This window comes from Stigmatopora argus, chromosome 4, assembly GCF_051989625.1.
Source record: "Stigmatopora argus isolate UIUO_Sarg chromosome 4, RoL_Sarg_1.0, whole genome shotgun sequence".
Classification (NCBI taxonomy): Eukaryota; Metazoa; Chordata; class Actinopteri; order Syngnathiformes; family Syngnathidae; genus Stigmatopora; species Stigmatopora argus.
The window spans coordinates 7,923,329-7,946,320 of NC_135390.1; the positions used below are offsets into that span (position 1 = coordinate 7,923,329).

The following is a 22,992-nucleotide window of genomic DNA, read 5'->3' on the forward strand; positions in this document are numbered from 1 at the left end:
CACAACTAAAAGAGGCTGTGGTAAAGGCCTGGAAAAATATTGTTAATGCCAAATGCAACCGCCAGGAGAAGTAAATGGGTCTCAGGCTGGATACAGTTATTGTATGTTTATGCCACCAAATATTTAATATTATTTCATTTAAATTAAATTAATGTCTGCACCAATGCTTTTGCTCACTTGAAAAGTGGGTGGGTTGCTAGAAGATGTCATTTTTACCATGTTGTTTAAAACACCTTAACGTACCAACCAGGAAATACAAACTGCATTCCTCAACCAGTTTTATATTCATATTTATATTAATTCATCTTCCATACCATCCATCCTCGAAAGGGCTACGGGGGTTGCTGGAGCCTAACCCAGCTGTCTTCGGGCGAAAGGCAGACTATACCCAAGACTGGTCACCAGTCAGTCGTAGGGCACACAGAGAGAAAAACGACCATCCACACTCCCAATCATACCACCACCAGCGGGAATTGAGCCCATGCCTGCCCGCATCGAAGTCAGGCGAGTGAACCTCTACACCACAAGGCGACTCATATTTATATCTGGAACCCAAATGTCATCAGAATTGAACAGAGAAGCAATTGATATTGCTGTTCCAAAACTTTTGGAAGTGACAGCACAGAAGATGAACCATTGTCTCTTTTGCTCAGACACACAAAAGATAAAAAATAAGGTTCAGATGGTTGGTTGAGAATGAGACATGGCAGAAAGAGGAGATTCCTTCCGATTTCACATCTAATCACATTAATACTTCACAACTCGACTTAAACAGATTTCATGAAGCTGAAATTGACCATCAGTGCACGTCACATCACCATAATATGTTCCTGCACATGCAAGAATTTGATTCCCTTATGTCACAGGTGAGACAAGGAATGACTAATTCATTTTCTGAGAAGTGAATACAACTGCGATGTTTTAAGTCTGCACACAAAGGCTATACCTGAGCACTTAAGGTCTGCCTGGAGCTTGCCACATAAACTATTTATGACCGGAGTAACATAATAGTAAAATAATTAATATTCAAAATGTGTGTCTTTGACACATGGGATGAAATCTTTCTATTCAAGCTGTGATGGTAGTTTCCCACAAAACTCACATTTATTAACACATTTCTATCCACAACTAGACACTAAGGTCATTATAACAATACCATTACAATATATTTTATAGTGCTTAGTAAAAATAATTATTGAGTTTTAAGTGCAAATATGGGTGTCCGTAGTCTCCAATGCTTTGGTGACGTGTCAACAAGTTTCTTTCACAAGTGCATCCTCATAATTCTCAAACATCATGGTTGTCTGGGTGTTTATGATAACTCAAGAATGGATAAATGCATTATTATCAAACTTTCAGCAACTGTTTGTAATATGAAACTGCAGTGTTGATTAAATTTGAGGTTGAAGATCAAAGGTCATAGATGTAAAAAAGGGAATTCGATGGATGAATAATACATGAGCGGTCGGTGATACTAGCAACAAAAACTGGTTTCAATAGCATCTCTAAGTTCATCCATTCATTAATTTTCGGTTTCTGTACCACGGATGGTGCAGGAGCCTATACTAGCCAACTATGGGCAAGAAGCGGGGGACACCCTGAATTGGTTGCCTGCCAATTGCAGGGTACATTAAGACAAAACAACCATTTATGCTCATACCCAGAGACAATTTAAAGTGTTCAACCAGCCTACTCTGTATGTTTTCGAGATGTGGGAAGAAATCGCAGTGTCCAGAGAAAACCCACGCAGGCACATAGAGAACATGCCAACTCCATACAGGAAAGTTGGAACCCACTGAAGATTTAACCCTCAATCTCAGAACAGTTCCACCCTCTAATGAGGAAACCTTTCCACAAATCTGGTATCTTAGAATTGCAATCAGTGAATTGCAGTAAAGTGCTTCTTGTTTCAGCGGAAACCCCATTGGTTAAACTGTCTGTGCTGGATCGGTTAGAACAAAAACCTGCACACACAGCAGCACTTGAGGACCGGTTTGCCCACCCCTTTGCTAACCACTCGACTATCGTGCCAATGTTCAAAAATATTAGTATAACAAAATTGACAAAAGAAATGTCACTTTTTAATTTTTGACGACATATCCCTAACAAGTAACTAATGCCAATAATAAAAGCTGCAGTTTAGAATTTGTCCAATTAGCCACATTGTGTCAAATGAAAAATCATGTCATTGAAGGTACTTTCATTTTTTTACTAATAGAACATCACATCAATTGTGTGAATGTGCAACTTAGGCATGTTGTAGACCCATTACTTGGAGGCTCAGTCTTAAGTCAGACAAATCTCTTCAGTGAAAAAGTGACCAATTTACCTAAAGATGCAAATCCCAGTAGTACTGTCATTGGGAAAATGGCAATGTGCACACGTTTTCTTTAAGGGACAAATTGACTAATCTGTGTGCAGCCTCCTACAACCTTCAGTGATTAATCAAGAGGATAAAAACTGGGTCGTAATTAAATGGATTTGGACATTCTCCCAGCCTCAAAATTGGCATGCCCCAATTGAACCGCAACACAGCTTCCGAACCAAAATCCAAGAATAAATGAATGCCTTATAAAAAGTAAATAATTCACAATAATGAGGGTACTTAAGCCATAATACTAAGTGGTGTATTTTATGAAATAAAGAGAAATTGGTGATTCCCGTCATTACAAAAGGGATTTGCTTTAAATCAAAATTTCATGGGAAAAAAATGAATACATAGAGTCAAAAGGTAAAGATTAAATAGAACAGTTAAGAATGTGCATGTCTCATATTATATTATCGGTGTCACAGACATCAGTGTCATTTTGAATAAAATTGTTCTTCAAACAATTATAATCTTGAGTTTAACTTGCACTTCCCTCATCTTAAAATAAAAATGAATCAAATGTTCATCTTCATTCTGATTTGGTACAAAAAGTACAATCACATTTGGCATTTTACAGGTGCAATTTGTTGGAATGCATGAAGATATCTACATACTCTATCCAGAGACCAAAAAAAATGGATTGTAAATTCCAAGGCTCATTAATGCTTCAGCAGAAAGGGGGAATTAAACATTCAATGCAGAAAAGAGAATTCATCGATGTTCCCTCACATCTCATTTGTGCGTTTAGTTGATTTCAAAAGCAATTAATACACATGGTCAGGGAAATGTAACAGAACACCGTATGTTCTTAACCTGTCGAACAGTTCCCAGTCAAAGCCCTGAGCTATGCTCTGCTTTGCATTATAAATGACAGGATAAATCTTAATGGATTGAGAATAATCAACTAGCCACGAAGGCTGACATGCACACACATTCACTAGGCCTTCTACCACTTACACACAAATGTGGACGTCCAGACACTAGGGAAATTAAAGGCTTTGAATACGTCTGCATTGATTATTTTAAATTATTAGCCCACCTCTCTTTGGACCTCCAATGCTTTTAGCCTCAGCTTTAACACATTTACAGAGACTTATTGACTATAATTACAACTGAGTCTTGGTAATGGACACATCAATTATGAGACGCACATGTCTCTGACCATTCAAGCGTTGCTCAGGGAATCCCAATCTGCGGTCCATTAGCGTTCCTCGAGCTGGTCCGAAGTCTAATCAGTCTTTACCGTCACCTTTACTGAAACAGCTTTTACCTGGCTATAGGAGACAGTGGCTATAACGTCAAGGCTGTCTGACAAATGAAGAATATATTTCCCCCTTCGGGGTACGCTTTAGGTTAGAGATCATCCAAATTGCATCTGATTTCTGAACAAATATACACTAACACAAGTTAAGTGAAATCAAAGGAAAACAGAATCAGAGGATTTTCTTTGTCTAACTCTAAAAGATAAGGTTTAGGTTTAAGGTTACTTTCCACTATATACAACAACTTAAGAGACATTTGGTTTCACTCGAGCAGCATTTTTATGGTCCAATCTACACTATCTTGCAATGGCACTTCCAGCTCATTTTATGGCCCAATCTAGTCTACTGTGCCCTGGCACTGACAGTTCATCCCATCTGTCTAATTGTCAAGTTTACGCATACATTAAACAACTTATTAGCTTCAAAGTACGAGCACGCATGTCACCTACTTTTACAACCGCAAAAAGAACCAAAACAGATTGGAGTGGATATTAAACATGAAGAGATGCACAGATTATTGCATGTAAAATGTGATTGAGAAACGGTACAATTCTAAATATTGCCTGTAAAGCTAAGCAGATTGAAAATAAATAAATAAAAAATAAATAAAAACTTGCGGGCTTTACCACAACTAACAAAAGCGGGAAAAAATAGATCAAGACAATTTAAGTCAATTGAAGACTACCCAAGAACAGTGTATACTCTGCAAATAAAACAAATGGCCCTCCTACAAAGTACTGATTTAATGCTGACTTTAAATTATTATCACTTTCGCCTCATACTAATTTTTTGATTAAATGTTTTGCACTTTATAACTAATGAAAATAAATCTACCCAGCTAGGACAAAAACAATATGTTTTATTCATTTATAACATTTTTCGTATAGCAAATAATTTCCTAAGAAAATTATTCTATCATTATTGCATTATCTGCTTCATAAATCAGCATTTTAGGTTACTTTATAATACTCGTAGAAAACAACTTTCAAACTGCGTAATTGCCCTCTGCAGAATTCAGGGTTGTTCTCAGTGGAATCAATGTTTTTTCACCGCTGATACCTGAGTAACTATTTAGTTAGCCACAGCAGCTTTAATTCTTCAATTTGGTGCAGTGGGGCAATATTGTTTATTTTTTTGCCTGTGTTGAAGTTTGGGAACAACAACTATAACATCTAATGTGCTCAATACGTCGATCGTTAAGGTTCTATTGGTAGATCATATGACAGACGGTGAGATTTTATCAAGTTATATATATATATATATATATATATATATATATATATATATATATATATATATATATATATATACACAGTTGTGTGTATGTATGTATATATACGTATATATATATATATATACACGTATATATATATATATATATATATATATATATATATATATATATATATATATATATATATATATATATATATATATATATATATATATATATATATATATATACACACACACATACATACACACAACTGTTGAGCTTTGTCAGGGGCCTGGGAAAAAATGATTGATCGCGCAATGTTGGCTCCATGAAAAGTATACCTTTGAGCAAAAAAGATTGAGCACCCCTGTTATAGTCAGTTATATTTTCTTGTGCTCGGTTTGACTACACCAAAGTTTACTCTATAATGAATGCCGTAAAAAAATAATTAAAACTTATTTTATACACATTTGCTCAACTTTCCCTTGTTGTGTCAAGTCCTTCTCATTTAGTCAATAGTGGCCTTAAAATGTTAAACATTGGGGTTGGCACACACATACTAACAGAATATACTTTAGTTTTACGTTTTTCATTACAAGTTCTATTTCAGTGAAAAATGTCCAGCTCATAAAATTGAATTTTAACATTTATTGCCATTCCCTTTTTAATAGGGGTTTGTTTACTTTCTTGCCTAAAGACATTGTGTGCATAAGGTAGACAGGAAAAGAAGGAAGAAGAGTAGCATGCATACCAGTGTGGGTGCGAATGTGTGCCAGGAAGGCCATGGAGTTGCTGCTCTTGCACACCTTGCCACAGTACTTGCACTCGTTGCCTTGGTGCTCCTCCCGCTCACGATTGATCTGTTCCGTGTCCTCTATCACGTATTTGTTTACTTGTCTCAGTAGTTCATCGTGTTTCTCCTTGATGTGAATGAACAGCTCTTTCTCCGTTTCAAAGCGATCAGTGCATTTTGTGCACTTAAAGCACGCCTCGCCGTCCACAGTCTCTACGCTGTTCTGTTCATTACGGAGGTGAGACGCGCTGGCCAGGTGTTGATGCAGGTTGCTCTCAGTATAGAATGACTTGCCACAAACCATACAATGGAAATGTTTATCCTTGGTTGGGTGCTTCATTGAGATGTGAACATTCAGGCCGCTAAGCCCATCAGCCAAAAAGCCACAGTCATCGCAGCGAATTCTGGCGTTTTTTACTTTAGTTTGGATGATCTCATCCATGTTTCCAAGTGTTTTGACATAATGGGGCAAACCCCCAGAGGTTACCGATGCTTCTTCTGTCAAGCCTTTAACACCCTCCAAGGATAACCGCTCCTGCTCAGATAGGGTCTTAACAAGCACAATGCACGAATCAAATAATCGGGCATTAGAGATGATTTTATTAACGGAGCTTTTTTGGGGGGTCTTCACTTCCATGCAGTTGTCATCATTTTCGCTCATTTCTTTCTGTACTTTGTCCTCCCTTTCGAGCTCCTTTTCTGCTGAGGGCATGTGCTCAAATTGTGCTGTCTGCCCTGTACAGTTGGTCAAGTCTTGATGATCACCAGCGGAAGATTCTATGCTCTCTGGCTGTTTCTCATTGTCTTTCCCAGCTAACACATTAGCAGCCTCGATGGAGACTGAAGGTGTCACAGTGCGTGTATTTTTATCTTTTTGGCTTTCCTCTGACATTAACTGGGGGTCATCTGGAGGGCTTAAAGCTTCAGACTCAAGCTCAACCATGGCACCGCTATGATCAACAACCTCATTGAGTTCTGCTAAGGTAGACAATGATTTGTGGCTACCATGTTCTTGGAGCTCCTGGAATTTTTGGCTTTTCTGTTTGTGCCTTTCGGCACTGGCATGGCGAGCCATTTCCCCACTTGAAACAGCATAGTATTTGCATGCCAAACAAACATATTCAAAGTCTCTGGTGTGCCTTCGTTTCACATGAAGCTCGAGGGAGGAGACTGAGTGAGCAGTAAAGTCGCAATCACTGCAAGTGACAGAGACCAGTGTGGGTGACAGTGTTTGATCTTCTTTTTTGACGACTTGTGAGTCCTTCTGTATGTCTGTGGTCTCTAAAGTTCCCTTTTCCCCGTTCCTTTCCTGGGATTCAGTTTCTACAGGGCCAAGTTCATACTGTTGCACACGTTTCCTATGTTTATTTGTGATACAATGGCGATCAATGTCTCCTCTGGTCACACAGCTATAAGGGCACAGAGTACATTTATAAACATGCTCTTTTCTGTGTTTACGACGGACGTGGACACCGAGGTTGGTGGCATTCGACACGACCAAGCCGCAATATCCACATTTGGTTGAAGAAACTTGTTTAGGTCGCCCTTTTTTAGGTGTCGGGGGCTCGGATTCCAAATCTTCTGCATCTAATACAACTTCCTCTGTTTCGTCCTCCAGTGCCTCTTTAATTCCCTGTTCTACAGCAGCTGTGTCTTCTCCACCCTCATCTACTTTGGCCACCCTTTCAACATAGCCAGTTGAAGAATTAGAAGTACAATTTTCCCCGATCAGTTGTTGTTTGTGAGTATCTGAGCACAGGTGTTGGTCCATCCATTCAGACGTGGCAGAAAGGAAATTACATAATTTACATCGGTACCAATCCAGGCCTGAGTGCTTAAGTCGAACGTGATTCTCCAGCAAAGAAATTGTAGAAACCTTGAAATCACAGTTTGCACACTGAAGTTTAAGTCTAATTGTTGTATGTGATGGCTCCACTTGCACTGAGTTTATCTTGAAATCTATTTCAGCGTTCTCATTCTCTTCATCAGTGTCCTCTTCTGCATCAACTGAAAAAGATTTCAAAGACATTGTTACATTCAGATCATTCACTTCCAATTAATTACATTCAAAGCATAAAGTCTCATTGTTTAGAATGGTATATGATTTGTCAATGACAGAATGCGTCCATTAAATACTCACCCAAGTGTGGGCTGTCTTTGCTGTGGTATCGTTGGATATGTACATCAAGAGGAGATTTATCCCGGAACTCATGTCCACAATAGTTGCATGAATAGATAATCTTGGGTTTGGGGGTTCGTTTGCTCACTCTTCTCTCTTTATTAGAAGTGATCTCCTCTTGTTTTATCACCTTGCCCGAATGTGCAAAGTTAAAATCATTACCGGGAGAAGCAAATGTTTGATTACATTGCCCAGGCCTTGGATTTGACTCTGCAAATCTTTCTGTTTCCATTCCAATCTCTGTTTGAGGTTCACCTGGACTATCATCAGAAATGGTATGACTGTCCTCAGCAGGTTTTGCAGCTTTATCTCCCCGCTTTTTATGTTTTCTTGCATAGTGAATCTTCAGCGATCTTGGGCATTTTGCTGAGAAATCACAAATTGAGCAACGGGTGTTGACATCTTTGCCTGGAGTATCTTCCTGCAGCAATTGCGAGGCTCCCAGTTCCTCTTTTTTGGGCTTCATAGCTTCATCATCTGTCTCCAAATCAAATGGGTGTCGCCTTTTGGGCATTTTGTCTAGAAGACCCTGTTGTTCAATTTGTTTCTGATCTTTATCTTCCGTTGCTTGATTTATATAAAACTGAAAACTTGAATTGAGTTGAAGGTGGATGAACCCCCTATACAATGAAAAAGCATATAATTTGAATATGACAACTTTAATTACCCTAACAAACAGTTGAGCAAAAATACAAATTAAATCCAGGAAAACCACTACAGTACATACTCTACTGTGCATCTGAAAGCAATCACAGCATTTCACTTTTTCCCTATGGAGTTTAATTAAGTGCCTGGTTCGGAAATGAAATTAGTTTTCCCCCAAAATGCCCTGAGTTTACGTGTAGTTGAGTGTATTTTATTACAACTAATTTTACTTCTGTAAAATTATTTTCAAACAACACTATTCTTACTTGAGTAAAAGTTTTGTCATCTATACCGACCTCTGGTTAATACTACTACCTAAAAATATCATAATAATACCCCAAAAAAGACCTTGTCATTATAGTGTGTTTATGTTTTGAATTCTGAAGGGGAGAATAATTTATTCAAATTTTGAATGAGGCGGCACAAAATGTGATGAAATTGAAGCGGTGTGAATACTATATTACTATAATGCTACCGTAACAAAAAAAACTACAGCGTGCTAATGCCGCCATCTAGTGACAAATTCTGTAATAAAAATGTTGCGGGGAACCATCCTTTAAATCAGGGGTCGGGAAGCTTTTTGACACAGAGACCCATAAACAATTCCTATTTTCAAATTTTATTTATTTGAGAGCCATACTCAGAATTTTAGTGTAAAAATGTGAAAATGAGATGACTTTTTGGGTGTCATTTTACCACTTTTAAAGTACTAAATGAATTATTTTGACAGCACTGTTGCGCAGTTGCTAACCAATGAAAATATGCATGCAGAAAAGTCTAATAAAAATATAATTTAAAAAAAGATTATTAAAGTTAGAGGTACTGTCAGCGCCATAGTGCCGACGTGACGCTCCTATTGGTGCATTCGGGACTCGGCTCTGTCACCAGCGGTTTAAAAACATATTTTACCTCACAGGTTAGCGAAGAGCCACATGCACCCATCAGAAGAGCCACATATGGCTCCCGAGCCATAGGTTCCCTACCCCTGCTTTAAATAGTAAATAATTTAAATTGTTATTTTGGTTGTTTTCACCCCCTAAAACGATCAGAACATTACCGATAAAACCTGACAATTCAAAGGTCATTTAAGACCCATTTTATAAAGCCCAGCAAAAAAGTTAAACGAAACAAATAGACTACAGAAACTCATGGAGTTACTTAACAATTATAATTATCATAAACCTAGGCTATTGTTGACTATTATAATGTTTTGTTCCACACAACCCACATGACCTGGAATAAATACTGGCCAATTCTTTGTGACAGTGTTTCGCCATAATTCAGATAAAGCAAATTAATGGAATTTTGAGGATGTGTAAAATTTATAGGTAAAATTAATCTAAATCTACTCGGTCCCAAGTGATCCGGATCGGTGTTTTTTTGTGAAGCCTTAATATTTTGGTGATTGTTTATTTTATTTTTTTAAAACGGAAGAAAGGGGAGTATTTCAAAGAACAGAACAACGCTGACGCGTTAACAAACAAACCCATTGAAGCACAACTCCAGTCATTGGTAAGTCATTTGATGAAGCAGGTTTTAATAGGAAGTATCACTAATTTGCTTATCTTTTACACTATAGCTTCAAAGAAACGAGAAGTTGAGGCAAGTTGCGCGGAATATTAGTGCCACGGTAAAATACATACATCGGATACATATAAATATATGCATGGTATAAATAAAGACCAGCATTTCCTCTAATACTCTTTTTTGTTTTAAAAAAAATGTCTCGTTTGGGATAACTGGGTTGTTAAGACCACGTTTTTACAAACGTGTAAGTCATGTCTTGAAGCATATACCACTAGCATTATGCTACACATCGCTTTGGAAAAGCTAAACCAATAGATTTTTTACATTAACCGTACAAACCAATCACAGAGTAGTAACAGGCGGGGCTTAATCGCCGAGAACCCACAAAACGACGGCAGCACAGAGGCCCAAAAAGGAAGCTAACATCGACCGCCTGAAACAGTGAACTATTAGTTTTTATTAAGCGAATAAATTAAACTTGCAGAGATATCAATGACATTTCAATGTAGTCCAGTAGAGATACTACTCAAGAAACGTGATAAATAACATAAACTCACCTTTGATCATCCGTTTTCCACCACTGTCCGCGCTTTTTCTTGGTGGACACAAATGGCGTACCGTAGCACGAGTGTTACGTCACAATAAAGGCGGAACATGCTCCCCCCAACTCCCCAATTTTCATAAAAATCATATACACTAAGCCCTAGATGCATGTGCACCATGTGAGCTAAAATGACAGGGGTAATAATCTTTCGGCCATTTTGTGTCAGTGCCCCTCAATAAACAAAACATTATTAGTTAACGGACTGCAATTTGAAATAGTAAGATATAAAGCGAATCGTTTGAAAAGCTGTCTAAATTTCGCAATTTATTTTTGTGGAGAAAATCAATCACCTTAGGGATGCTGCAAAACATGTAGAAAACTCTGGAGCTTTAAGATCACGAGTTACTAAAGCTGTCGACCCCGGTTTTTCATGTAGCTCTCCGTATATGTGATATCTATGCGAGGCTTCAGATGTTTGGGTCAATGTTCCTTTCATATATCGTGGGAGAAACAATAATCATAAAGTGAAGTGTCTTGATCGAAGCACTTTAATTATACACACACACACACACACACACACAGGAAACCAATCGCCCCAAAAAAACAGATTTTTTTTAAATTACGATTATTAATCTGAAATGACATTCAAAGACCACGTCTTTTGACTTTCCTCCACCAGAGGGCAATATTTACACATTTATTAACAAAAAGAACGTTTTCTAGCAACCCGTTGGAGCGAGTGGTTAGCGCGTCGGCCACACAGCTCTGGGGTCCTGGGTTCAAATCCAGGTCGGTCCACCTGCATGGGGTTTGCATGTTTTCCCCGGGCCTGCGTGGGTTTCCTCCTGGTACCACGGTTTCCTCCCACATTCCAAATACACTGATTGGACACTCAAAAGTGCCCCTAGGTATGGGTATGAACGTGAATGGTTCTTTGACTCCTTGTGCCCTGCGATCGGCTGCCCAACGATTCAGGGTGTCACCCGCCTCTGGCTCGGAGTCAGCTGGGATAGGCTCCAGCACCCCCCGTGACCTTAATGATGATAAACCGGTTCAGAAAATTAGATGAGAAGAATGCTTTCTATGGGCGTGACGATTGAAAAGCGGGACTACATAGTCACCACCAGATTTTTTTTCCTCAAAAAATAATCTTAAGGATTAATTGAAGGAGCTCAGATTTTTTTTTTTTCATGGACAGGCAGCTCATCATCTGAAGTGTGAATAGACGGCACAAACAGTTTTTCATATTTACACTTACGTTAAACAATTTAAACTCATCATTGAAGATTCCTCAATAAACCAATCAACCTGGTTTATGTTATTGAAGTTACTTTTTAAATACGACAGATGCAGTATATGTCATGCCTGTTTGGTTGAAGAGGGTTCTCCTTTTATTTAATCCTGTTTATACATTAAGGAATAAGCAGTTTCCAAATGCATCAACACAGCCACATTTATAAGACAAACCACCAAGTATCTAACTGTAATTTGGTTGAGCACACACATTGCATTGGGTTTCGTGCTGGCTGGGAGTATCCCAGTTGAAACAATGTGTTGATAGACACAAGGGAGAAGTGCCTTACTTTTTGGGAATCAAACACAACAGCACACTACACAGCTGTGGGATCCTATTGTAAAAGGGTCATACTCTGTCTCAATCCAGCCCACCACCCCTCTCAATACTTCGTCACCATCATCGCTCCCATTTCATCTATCCTTATAAGCATTACCTCATGACACATTTGGGAGAGCCATAGGTATCACGTGGGGAATTTTCTACCGGCTTGTTTGAGAGTGGAATGATGTAAAATCAAAATGTAACATTTTAGAGCAATAGGTGGGGCACACCAAACCAAACGATTCCCTCTTCTACCCTTTGTATCTCCATTCTTTCAGCAGCTACATCAAAACAACATAAAAAGTTGGTTTTTTTAAACTGTAAAAAACAGGGTTTTCTCCGGGTACTCCGGTTTCCTCCCACATTCCAAAGACATGCATGGTAGGCTACTATATTGTGGACAAAAATGGGGATGAGCATTACTATTCCTAATAAGCAAATATATTGATTAATATAGTAAGCATGTATATTATAAGGCTTTATATTCATTGCAAACACATTTATAATAATGATTACTCCAACAGGGGCATTACCATTAATGAGTCCGTTTTCATTAGTTTTAAAACTAAAAACCTTCCTTATATACGTATAACATGGAAATGTGGCTGAGGAGGACTATTTGAATGTTACTGCTCCTATTCATCAATTGAAATTATACTTTGATTTGAACATGTTGGAGAGAATTGAGTCCTGATAATGGAGAGAAATTATTTTAGTGACTAGCTCAGATAGGAAGTACAAAAGCAAGTAGACTGAACTGCAGCTTCTTATGCAGGCCCTATTCAGTATTATGCTGTGGGTCTAATAAAATGTTCCCACAGACCATAGTTTGGAAACCACTGATTTAAACTATTGTGCTAAAGTACCAGTTCTTTCTTTTAAACCTCTGATTTCTGTACACACTGTAAATCATGTTGTTGATACCATCATGGTCTGACGCTGTTTTGGTCCTCTTGGATCCTGGGTAATGCTTAAAGTGGATGGAGTCAGGAAGAAAGATAACCCAAATTTCACATCAGCTCAACAGCCAGATGCTTGAAATCTTAACACAATTGAGTGTTCCAACAAAACAATCCTTCAAAACGCACATCAGAAGTCTTTTTCTTATGTATATATAATATCTTATGCAGACTTCAACCCCTTTGATGTCAGAGGGGGAACACAGTTGGATTCAAATGCACAAGACAATGGCAAGAGCTGGGTTGTGAGCACAAGTTTATTAGCCTGGCTTGTGTCCACAGGCCAGCTATAAAGTACAACAAAAACAGCTGGTATCAAAAGATCATCAACAATCAGGGTAAAAAAAAACAAAAGGCAACGCTTTATGTAAAATCTGGCCTGCCGCATCATTTTGTGTGGCCCGAGAAAGTAAATGATGCCGACTTTCTGTTTTAGGATCAAATTCAAATGAAGTTTATACATCTATATTATAATCCCTGATTTTCCCCTTAATAAATCTGTGTGCGGTTGCCGGTCTTTTGGTCGCGGTCTTTTGGTCGCGGTCTTTTGGTCGCGGTCTTTTGGTCGCCGGTCTTTTGGTCGCGCTCTTTTGGTCGCCCGGACCCAAACAACGGGCGACCAAAAGACCGGCGACAAAACAAGGTAAAATAACACGGTCTATGCATCAATAAAAGCCAACAAAGACCCTGAGCAGTTTCACTGAGCGGACGTGTGAGTGAATAAGAGTTTGTATGTACATGCGTTGTCCCTTTAAGAAGCTACGTCAGTCAGGGTCTTAACAAGTTCTCCAACAAAAAAACAATATAAGTATGGGAAATTTGGAGCTTTTCTTTAGCCTAATAATTAATAGGGCATTCAGTATAACTAAATAATAATTCGCAGTTTGTATTTAGGGAATTTGAGCAATGATTTAAATTGTAATTATCAATAACCTTCCGGGCGACCAAAAGACCGGCGACCAAAAGACAGGCGACCAAACGACCGAGTACCAATAAATCAATAATTGAATTTTTTTTATGTAATGTTTTTTCTTTAGTGTTCTTAGTTCAAAAAGCATTCTGTAAAATCTAAAAATAAATATATAAAAATAGTTTTTGTTTTCCACTTTACTATTGAACAGAATTAAAGAAAATATTTTGTTTCCTTTTGAAATGAAAAACAAATGATTAAAAAAAGTTTTCCTTTACTGAGAAAAAAACTAAATTAAACATTATTTTAGATTTATAAAAAACAGAATATTTAGGGTTTTAGATCCACTTCTTTTAATCCGATTTTTTTCAAATATCTAAAATGGTCCGGCCCATGTGAAATCGAGTTGACGTTAATGCGCCCCGTGAACCAACCCTTGGTTTATGTGGTAAAGTTGCTTCTGACAGCTTCCTTGAAAATGAGTGACTCACTGGCAAAAGACAACGAACAAGAGAGATATAAAAGAACAAGGGCTAATAACATGCAGGTGTGGGAACTCAGGTGATTAAGGGAGACAAGACTGACAAGGTTCACACAGGGCAACATAGCAAACCTTCAAAATAAAACGGGATGTTAATCAACGCCATTGATGGCGATGCATAACACTTGTGGACTATGATTTACTTTGCTCAAGATTAACTGAAAATAAATAGAAACTCACAAAATGTGTACTATACATTGCATTTTTTTTCTATTTCAAATGTACTAAATACATGTATGTACTTGTATATTGTAAAACTGTTCCAGCATCACTTGAAGATGCAAGTTAATATCGCTGCTATCATGACAAATAACAAGTGGTCATGTCTTTGTCAAGAGTAACCTAAACTAAATAAAGGGAGAAAAAAATTGAAGGCTCTTACAGCCAAGTTAGTTGTAGAGCCATCAAATGATGCTGCCGGTCTAAACATCCTCAAGGTTGTGGTTCATGAAAGTGGCTGTGTATAAAATCAGTCAAACAGCTGTGAGTTAAATCTCAGGGACTCTTCTGGCCCACCCAAAGAGACGATTGAAACAAATGTTGAATGGTGTACATCTGTTGCTTCCTTTTCACTATGCTTCCTCTTTTCACTAGTTTAACTTGATTTTAGCACACTCAAATTTTTATTTTGTTTTTTCACACAGATATTCTGTTGCTCTTATTTTTTATTATCTAATAGTCTCCCCCTTCTCATCATGCATTGATCTGAAATATTTAATTTATATAATTCTCTCCATCATAAGTAGATTGAGAACCAGGATGGTTAAATTGTTAAAGGGAGGCAAAGGCAAGGTTGCGGAGAAGTGTAGATTACAAGCAGAATCCACAAGAATCTAGATAACTACAACACAGTAAATTATGGAGAAGAAAAGGGACAGTGTCTTATTTTTATCAGATCAAATGAAAGCTAATACGTATACATTTCTAATTGTTAATCCTAATAATTGAATAGTGCATGTCTAAAAGGCAACTAAATGTCAGTATATCTACAATGTATCTAGTATTGTATAACTCAGTTTATTCCCAGGACAGAGGTGCATACTCAGAAAGAAAAACACATAAAAATAAATAAAAATAGCACCACTTGAAACTTCATGTTATTTATGGTAGGTTAGAAAATTCACATTCATATGATCTAAGAAAAGATGACATACTGGTGCTAGATTCTAGAGTATAATGCTTTTTGATTTGTGTTGTTTGGCTCTCAGCTGTGTCACTGTGATCGTGCTCTTAAGGACTCTCTTACTCCATGTCTAGGCTATAATATCTAATAGAATGTGATTTTTACTGATTACCAGGCCAATATGACCTTGCTGAGCATGGTTATCCTTCGACATGCATGCCTGGAGCCCTTCACAATCAAGGAAATTAAGAGGCATGGATGTAAAACATTGTCATGACCTGTACTCTGTTCATTGTGATTTTGGTTTGATTCTGTCTTAGTTATTTTCTGACACTTGTTCTTTTAGCCGCCTCATTTATGTCACCTGTTGTTTGCCATAGTTTCTTACATTGATTTCAACATGTTGGCAGGTTTTAACCCCTAAACTACTGGAGAGGCATTGTTGAGGTGACTAGTTCCATCTAGTGTTGAGGTTGAGGAATGTAACAGAATGCAGGCTCACTTCAAGCTTGTTATGCATCCCTATTCTATAATAATTGTTCACTCTTTTTAATTCTTCAGAGTGCCTCTGAAGAAGGCGGAAGTGTTGCACCCTGCATTTACTCTTAAAACACAGGGAGAAATAATCAGAACAGTGATCCGTTGTTGCTTCTTCAATCCAACTTTTACTGTTATCTTTATCAACTCAAAACCCATAATATACAATTAAACCCATATGTATGTATGTATATATATATATATATATATATATATATATATATATATATATATATATATATATATATATATATATATATATATTAGCAACACATTAGAACCCAAAACATAATGTACAATTACACCTGTTCAACATACGGTCATAACTTGTTATATCTTTTCTTTTTACAACTTCGAGAAGTCCTTCTCAACAATCCAACAGGGCAAACAATGAAATATCAATAACATAACTTCCTTGCTATGACCGTCATAGACACTCAACAGGATAATGGCGGCCAAAGGTACGTGCTGAATGTTATAGCCATGTGCATGACCCGAGACTCGCGCATTCACGCTCGCAATTCAAAAGTAAATAAACATCACTAAACATTATCTTCTTTCTCACACGCTAAACAGTGTATATTGCAAACCACAAACTCAACCGGCCTCTACAACAACCAGCATACCTTAAAACACAGGGAGAAATAATCAGAACAGTGATCCGTTGTTGCTTCTTCAATCTAACTTTTACTGTTATGAGGGAAATCTCCCGTGTTTGGCAAGCTATGTTCTCCAAGGCATAAATAATCGAATACCGATACACTCTAACATGTCACACTTGCTATGTGGCTCAAGGCATCAACAATCGAACATCGACACACATCCAATCCAAACCAGCCGCACATCCTCAACACGCAATCGCCAATAAATCAAACACTCTAGCATGTCACGGAAGCAACACGCCAAAACATGTAAGGTGACTAAACCTAAAAAAACACCATTGTCTGTTATAAACGAACCAGTCAAAACATAGATAACAAGAAGACAAAATGAACTTAGTAGAACAATTCCAGACTTCCTATAGCTGATGCACAGCTCAACAATTGGTGTATCTTTATATTACTATCAGATTTTGTATCGATTAAGGAGTTTGCAATTGATTATTTTTCCCATCTTAACAAATGGATATCATCCTCTAGTCATGTCATTTTTTTCTCTCACAATTATAGTCTGCAGAAAACAGAGCGAGGTGTGTAAAAATGCATTTACGTACTGCTTTTATCACGGTGGAAATTTTGCAGTTATAAATTGTATAGTAAATATGGTATTCGGTGTCACACACATGCTGCAGGAGCTGTAATGTACAACCCTCTTCAAACCTCTGTAACATGTATGCGAGGACACACACTAGTTTGACATGCACTAGTCCTTGAGAAACAAGGAAATCCCCTTGTTGTTTGTGAACATCTGGAGCACAGAATCTCCAAATCCCTCGTTCCCCTGGCAACACTAAATCACCCAACCCAGACTTCAGTGCAGTGCGACTGTGTGCGCACAGGCGGAGGTGTGGCTGTATGTGCGGGCTAAGTGTTTGCAACTGTGTGAACATTTAATGAAGTGAATGAGTGTTGGGGTTGTGTGAGGTCATCTGACAGAGCTAATTTGGGGAAACTTAAACATCTTAATCTTGTACAGTGATGGCATGAATGAAAATAATATATGTTGTGATGAGTTTCTGTGAACTTTCTGTTGGCTGTGGCAGGACAAATGAAACATGTTTGACCCTGTGAAGATGGAATAAGTGCTCGTGGTCAATAATTTTGCTTGCTCCCGGAGGCTCTTAACCTCCCAGCGTGGGATATGTCATGTTGTTTTATTTTTCTTTGCCACCAACAGAAACAGAATAAGTTATTGGTCTTTCTTTTTCACAGCCGTAAATTAAGTTTGCTCTGATTGTAGATTTTCATTTCCATTTCAATTGCAAATGAAATGTCATGTTTTATCTTTCAATTGTCATTGTGCTGTCGACTTTCCCCCCAAAAAGCCACCTGATGGTGAAGAGATATGTTTTTTGCACCTTTCTCTCACCCTTTTTTTTTAAATAATGGTTTCATTTTTTTGCACCTAATCAGAGACAACAAATGAGTTGTGTTTCTCGTTTATTCAAAACCTGACCATACCGTTAGTTGTAGTACATGATTTTGTTTTGTGAAGCAGTGAAACATCTACAGAGAGCTTACCAGCTTGTGAAATCAAGGAGGAAAAATGCATCTGGTCAAGAAGCTACACTATCAGATAGGCAGACAGTGGGACCAAGACAAAGAGAAAGACAGACATGATGGATGGACAGACAGAGGAATGAAGGGAGAGAGCCAGATAGGGAAGTACAATAGTCTTTTTTTTCCTTTTTCAAAAAATGCCTGTAATTAAATGTTTCAAAATTATCTATTGCTCATGGCATCTTCTATGTTGATCAAATGCCAACTTCAAAACCGAGGGCGTTTTTTTCTCATTGAAAAAAAACAAAGGAGACTCTAACGATGCCAATAAATACTAATTTTGTGTTGGATATTATATGTCATGCTCTTTTCATAGTGAAGCTTCTCCCCTTTCTAATGTTTTCTCATGTCTTCTTTGTTTCATTTATTTTCCCCATGGGCTTTTGATTTTCAATCCCATAAAGATTCACCGTCATTTTTTACAATCATCAAAGAATTAACTATTGGAGATATTGATGTTTGTTTGATTAAGAATGTCCTCTTTACTGGTAAGAAATACAATTCTTCAAATTAACTCTATCCTATATATTCAAAATCTGAAGAACTGATCAAAGGATCTTAATTGTTACCCTGCTTTATTTTTTTTAATCTGGTACAGCCTCTTCTGTTTGGAAAAAAATTCAGTTCTGCCACAAGAGTAAACAATCTTTATCCTCCAAGTCCTTAAACTCCCATGCCAGATGGTTTGTATCACAAAAGAGCTTGTTTCACAAGCTTATGTGGAAGTAGCCGATAGATACACATTAAACTAATTATTTATACATTTATAAAACTGGAATAGCACACGACTGCATCCATAATTTCAAAATAAAAAGATAGATATTGCTAAAACATATCTTAAACCCTCCCCTTGTCTGATGACCAATCAAGGGTGTACCTCCCCTCTCCCCTAAATTCAGCACAGACTAGCTCCAGCCTACCCATAATTAAAAATAAACCAATAAATGTCCACTACATTGGCCAATGCGCAACTTTTCCACTCTTCCAACATCAATAAATCAATTTTCTATACCCATAATTCTAATTATGGGTATAATTAGATACTTAGAATTATGGGTATAATTGCCAATGCGCAACTTTTCCGCTCTTCCAACATCAATAAATCAATTTTCTATACCCATGATTAGAATTATCATCAATAAATCAATTTTCTATACCCATAATTAGAATTTTGGGTATAGAAAATTTATTTATTGATGTTGGAAGAGTGGAAAAGTTGCGCATTGGCAATTATACCCATAATTCTAATTATGGGTATAGAAAATTGATTTATTGATGTTGGAAGAGTGGAAAAGTTGCGCATTGGCCAATGTAGTGGACATTTATTGGTTTACGGCAGATTATGTCTAGAGTCCTACTAAGTCACCCATTTGAAGGTAAAGTATCTAAATTAACCTTCAGGAAGAGGATGAAGAGATCCAAAACTACACACCATGATATTCCCTTACCCCCAAATTGAAGTTGTATGGTAACTTCGCTATGGAATAATGTTCTTCTGGACTTATGTCCTCCTCTGACCCACTTTCAAGTTCATATTCCATCTCGTCGAAAGATAGAGAGTAGTCTTGACTACTGTTATCCATTGAGTCATATGGCCTCTGCTGGAATATCGACCTCTGAAAAAGCAATTGGTTTCAACTACGCAGAAGAGAACCCTGATATATTTATTTATTTTCAATTTTTTGAAAAAATCTCAATAGTTAGGAATCTGTGTGAGTCATGGTAAATTATTTTTAATACCCTTTGACACGATTCTATCATTTATTTAAAACAAACAGTGACTTCTAGTGAAAAATACAAGAGATTGTTTTTTAAATTCATGTTTGCATGTAATTGAAAAACAGACATTTAAAAAGCACTGTAATGGCTTGTTAGTGTACAATATATTGAAACAAAAGCTCCTCATTCACCACCAACTCTTTGAGGCAAAGGAAAACACATGGGAGTTTTTAAAACATTTACTTTGGTGAAAGGGTATCATTATGTTGTTAGGAGGGTCAGGCAATAGGAAAAGAAAGAAGAGGAAGGTAGCTCGGCTGTAGATGTTATTTTGAGAAGGGGGGTCGTCGCGGCAATCACCTTACATGACCTAAATGGAAGTAACTTTGACCCACTGTGAGAAAGCACTCAGGGATGTTGTATAGAATGCATCTCAGTGTTTAAAACACTCGACGCTGACATGTCAATTATTGGAGGGCAAGTCAGTGTTCCAGGTCGAATCATTTCAGAGCAAATTTCTTGTATTTGGAGAAATTGACAGCCTGGGTATATGCTATGTGACTGACAGAATAGGAAGTATTTGGTATTGCTGATTTCCTATGGATATGATGTGAAACTCCAAAGTAGAATGAATGCACGTAAAGTCTCTATTGGAAACTAGTTAATTAATCAGGATCCAGATTACTGAAATGTATTTGCTTCAAAATAATGTTAAAAGCCACCCAATGGTGCAGTGGTTCTTCTCCATGACATTGGTGTGGGCAGTCTGAGTTTGATTCCCACTCGCTGGCGGTGTGATTGTGAGCGTGTGTTACGGAAAGTGCAGCGTCGAGTGTAGAACGGAGAATGACCAAAATGTAGGGAAGCAATCAAGGACGTGGAAGGAGTAAGGAGTGCTTTAACAAAAAAACTTTAATAACTAAGGCAGGAGGTGTGTCAAGAAAATAACAAGGACTTAGAATTAAATAACAAAACCAAACCTGACATGGAAGACATGGGGAAACGAGGAACTTGGAAACATAAAGTAACGCAGACAAAGCAGACGGTCCAACAAAGACTGACAAACACACAGGGTTTAAATAGACATACAGGGGTTGATTACAAAATACACACATCTGATCACACACGGGAAGGGAAGCCATGAGGGACATAATAGGCGAAACACAGACATACCCTAATTACACGGACAGCACACACGAGGGGAATGCACGCCCACCCACCCAAAACCCCAACTAAACCTAACAGCGTGAGTGGTTGTCTGTTTCATTGTGCTGTGCGATTGGCTGGCAACTGATATGGGGTGTACCCCGCCTGCTGCCCATGGCTGGCTAGGAGAGTCTCTTGGAATGTGAGAAAACCCATACAAGCCAGGGGAGAACATGCAAACCTCACACAGTGAGGACCCACCTGGGATTGGACCCTCGACCCCAGGACTGTGAGGCTGATGCAATAACCACTGGTCACTGGGCTGCCATTGCCAACATAGTTTTTCAGTATGAGTAATTCCTGTCGTAGTGATTCATGACTACCAGTTAAAGACGATGTTTCTGCTTTTGCGATGCAATAGTTTTTATAAGAGTACACATGGGGAATAACCCATCCAATCCCCCCCAAAAATCACAAGTAGGACATTAATAATCAACATTTTATTTGGCACAACACAAAAAGTGCTTAAAACAACTTGCCCACGTGTAGCTGAGCATAAAAAGAAGCTTTCATATTTTTTGCGAGAAAACCAAAACTTATATTTGTATGTAAAAATAACTTGAAAAAACTTGAAAATCTATATGGCTCCATAAAGAAGAACCATCACACTTAAACATTGTTTGCATACTGAAATATCTGTGCAAATGCTTTTAAATAACTCTGTCATTATTACATGTATCTGTCTGCACTGACTTTCTTGTCAGATCATTCAATGTATTACTGACTATACGAATTGCTCTTTATCGTTTTAACAATGCAAACGAAAAGGACATGGGGGGGGGGGGGGGTTCAACCCTTTCAAAAAATAATAACAATACTGGATTTAGGAAAATTTTGAAATAATTCTGCATATTGTAAGGTGTGATTAAATGATGATGAATGATATTCTTGTTTTGCTGTATACCTTATTAATCTTAACACAATGTAAATACATTGGAACATGTAACATACTGTTATGATGGAATATAAATATGCACATTTTCAACAAAATCACAGGTTCAGCATCTTTTTTGAGTTAAATAATCCCTAAAAATTGCATTTGTATTGCTGTAATTGCAGACAAAACGCCCAGCTCATAATTTCACATTGTTTGGTTAGATAAACAAGTCAATGTCAGAACAGTTGAAAGCACAAAATACAAATTATTGTACACAAACATGATGCTAAATAAAAAAAGTGAATATACATTACCAGTCAATTGTCTTTTTCTATCGCACTAGAATGTGTGACTATACTTTTGACTGATAGTGCATGTGTATATAAAATGAACAGAAATTTAGGAAACAAAAAGGAAATATGCTACAGCAAAATACCGACAAGGCAGTGTAATCCAGCTTCAAACTGCACAAAAAAGACATTTAGATATTTAACAAACAGATCATAAATTATATGAGCCCTTTAGAATGGATTTTTCTTTGGATGGCATCCTGCATGGAAAACCACTGAGGTATTTTATTTTGATTATACCATGCATTACAAAGGCCGATGAGAAAGACATTCTGTAAAAGTGCATAAGAGTTAAACTCAAACTTCTGGAGGTGCGAAAGCAAACATTTAATTCCGGAATTCTCTTTCCCTTCATTCAAGTGCCCGTATTCACTTTAATATTGGTAGTTATTATCATTA

General features: G+C 37.6%; 1 protein-coding gene across 3 annotated transcripts in view; it reads right to left on the reverse strand.

Annotated features, from left to right (window-relative positions):
* znf407 (zinc finger protein 407) overlaps positions 1 to 10,619 on the reverse strand; it is a 123,344-nt gene extending 112,725 nt beyond the window's left edge. For all 3 annotated transcript variants that reach the window (XM_077597984.1, XM_077597986.1, XM_077597985.1), the window contains exons 1-3: positions 10,548 to 10,619; positions 7,780 to 8,438; positions 5,598 to 7,646 (exon numbers count right to left, since the gene is read on the reverse strand). In XM_077597984.1, coding sequence (XP_077454110.1) covers positions 5,598 to 7,646; positions 7,780 to 8,332 — 2,602 coding nt within the window. In that variant the 5' untranslated portion in view covers positions 8,333 to 8,438; positions 10,548 to 10,619. The remainder of the gene's footprint in view (positions 1 to 5,597; positions 7,647 to 7,779; positions 8,439 to 10,547) is intronic.
* Positions 10,620 to 22,992: the final 12,373 nt, after the last annotated feature.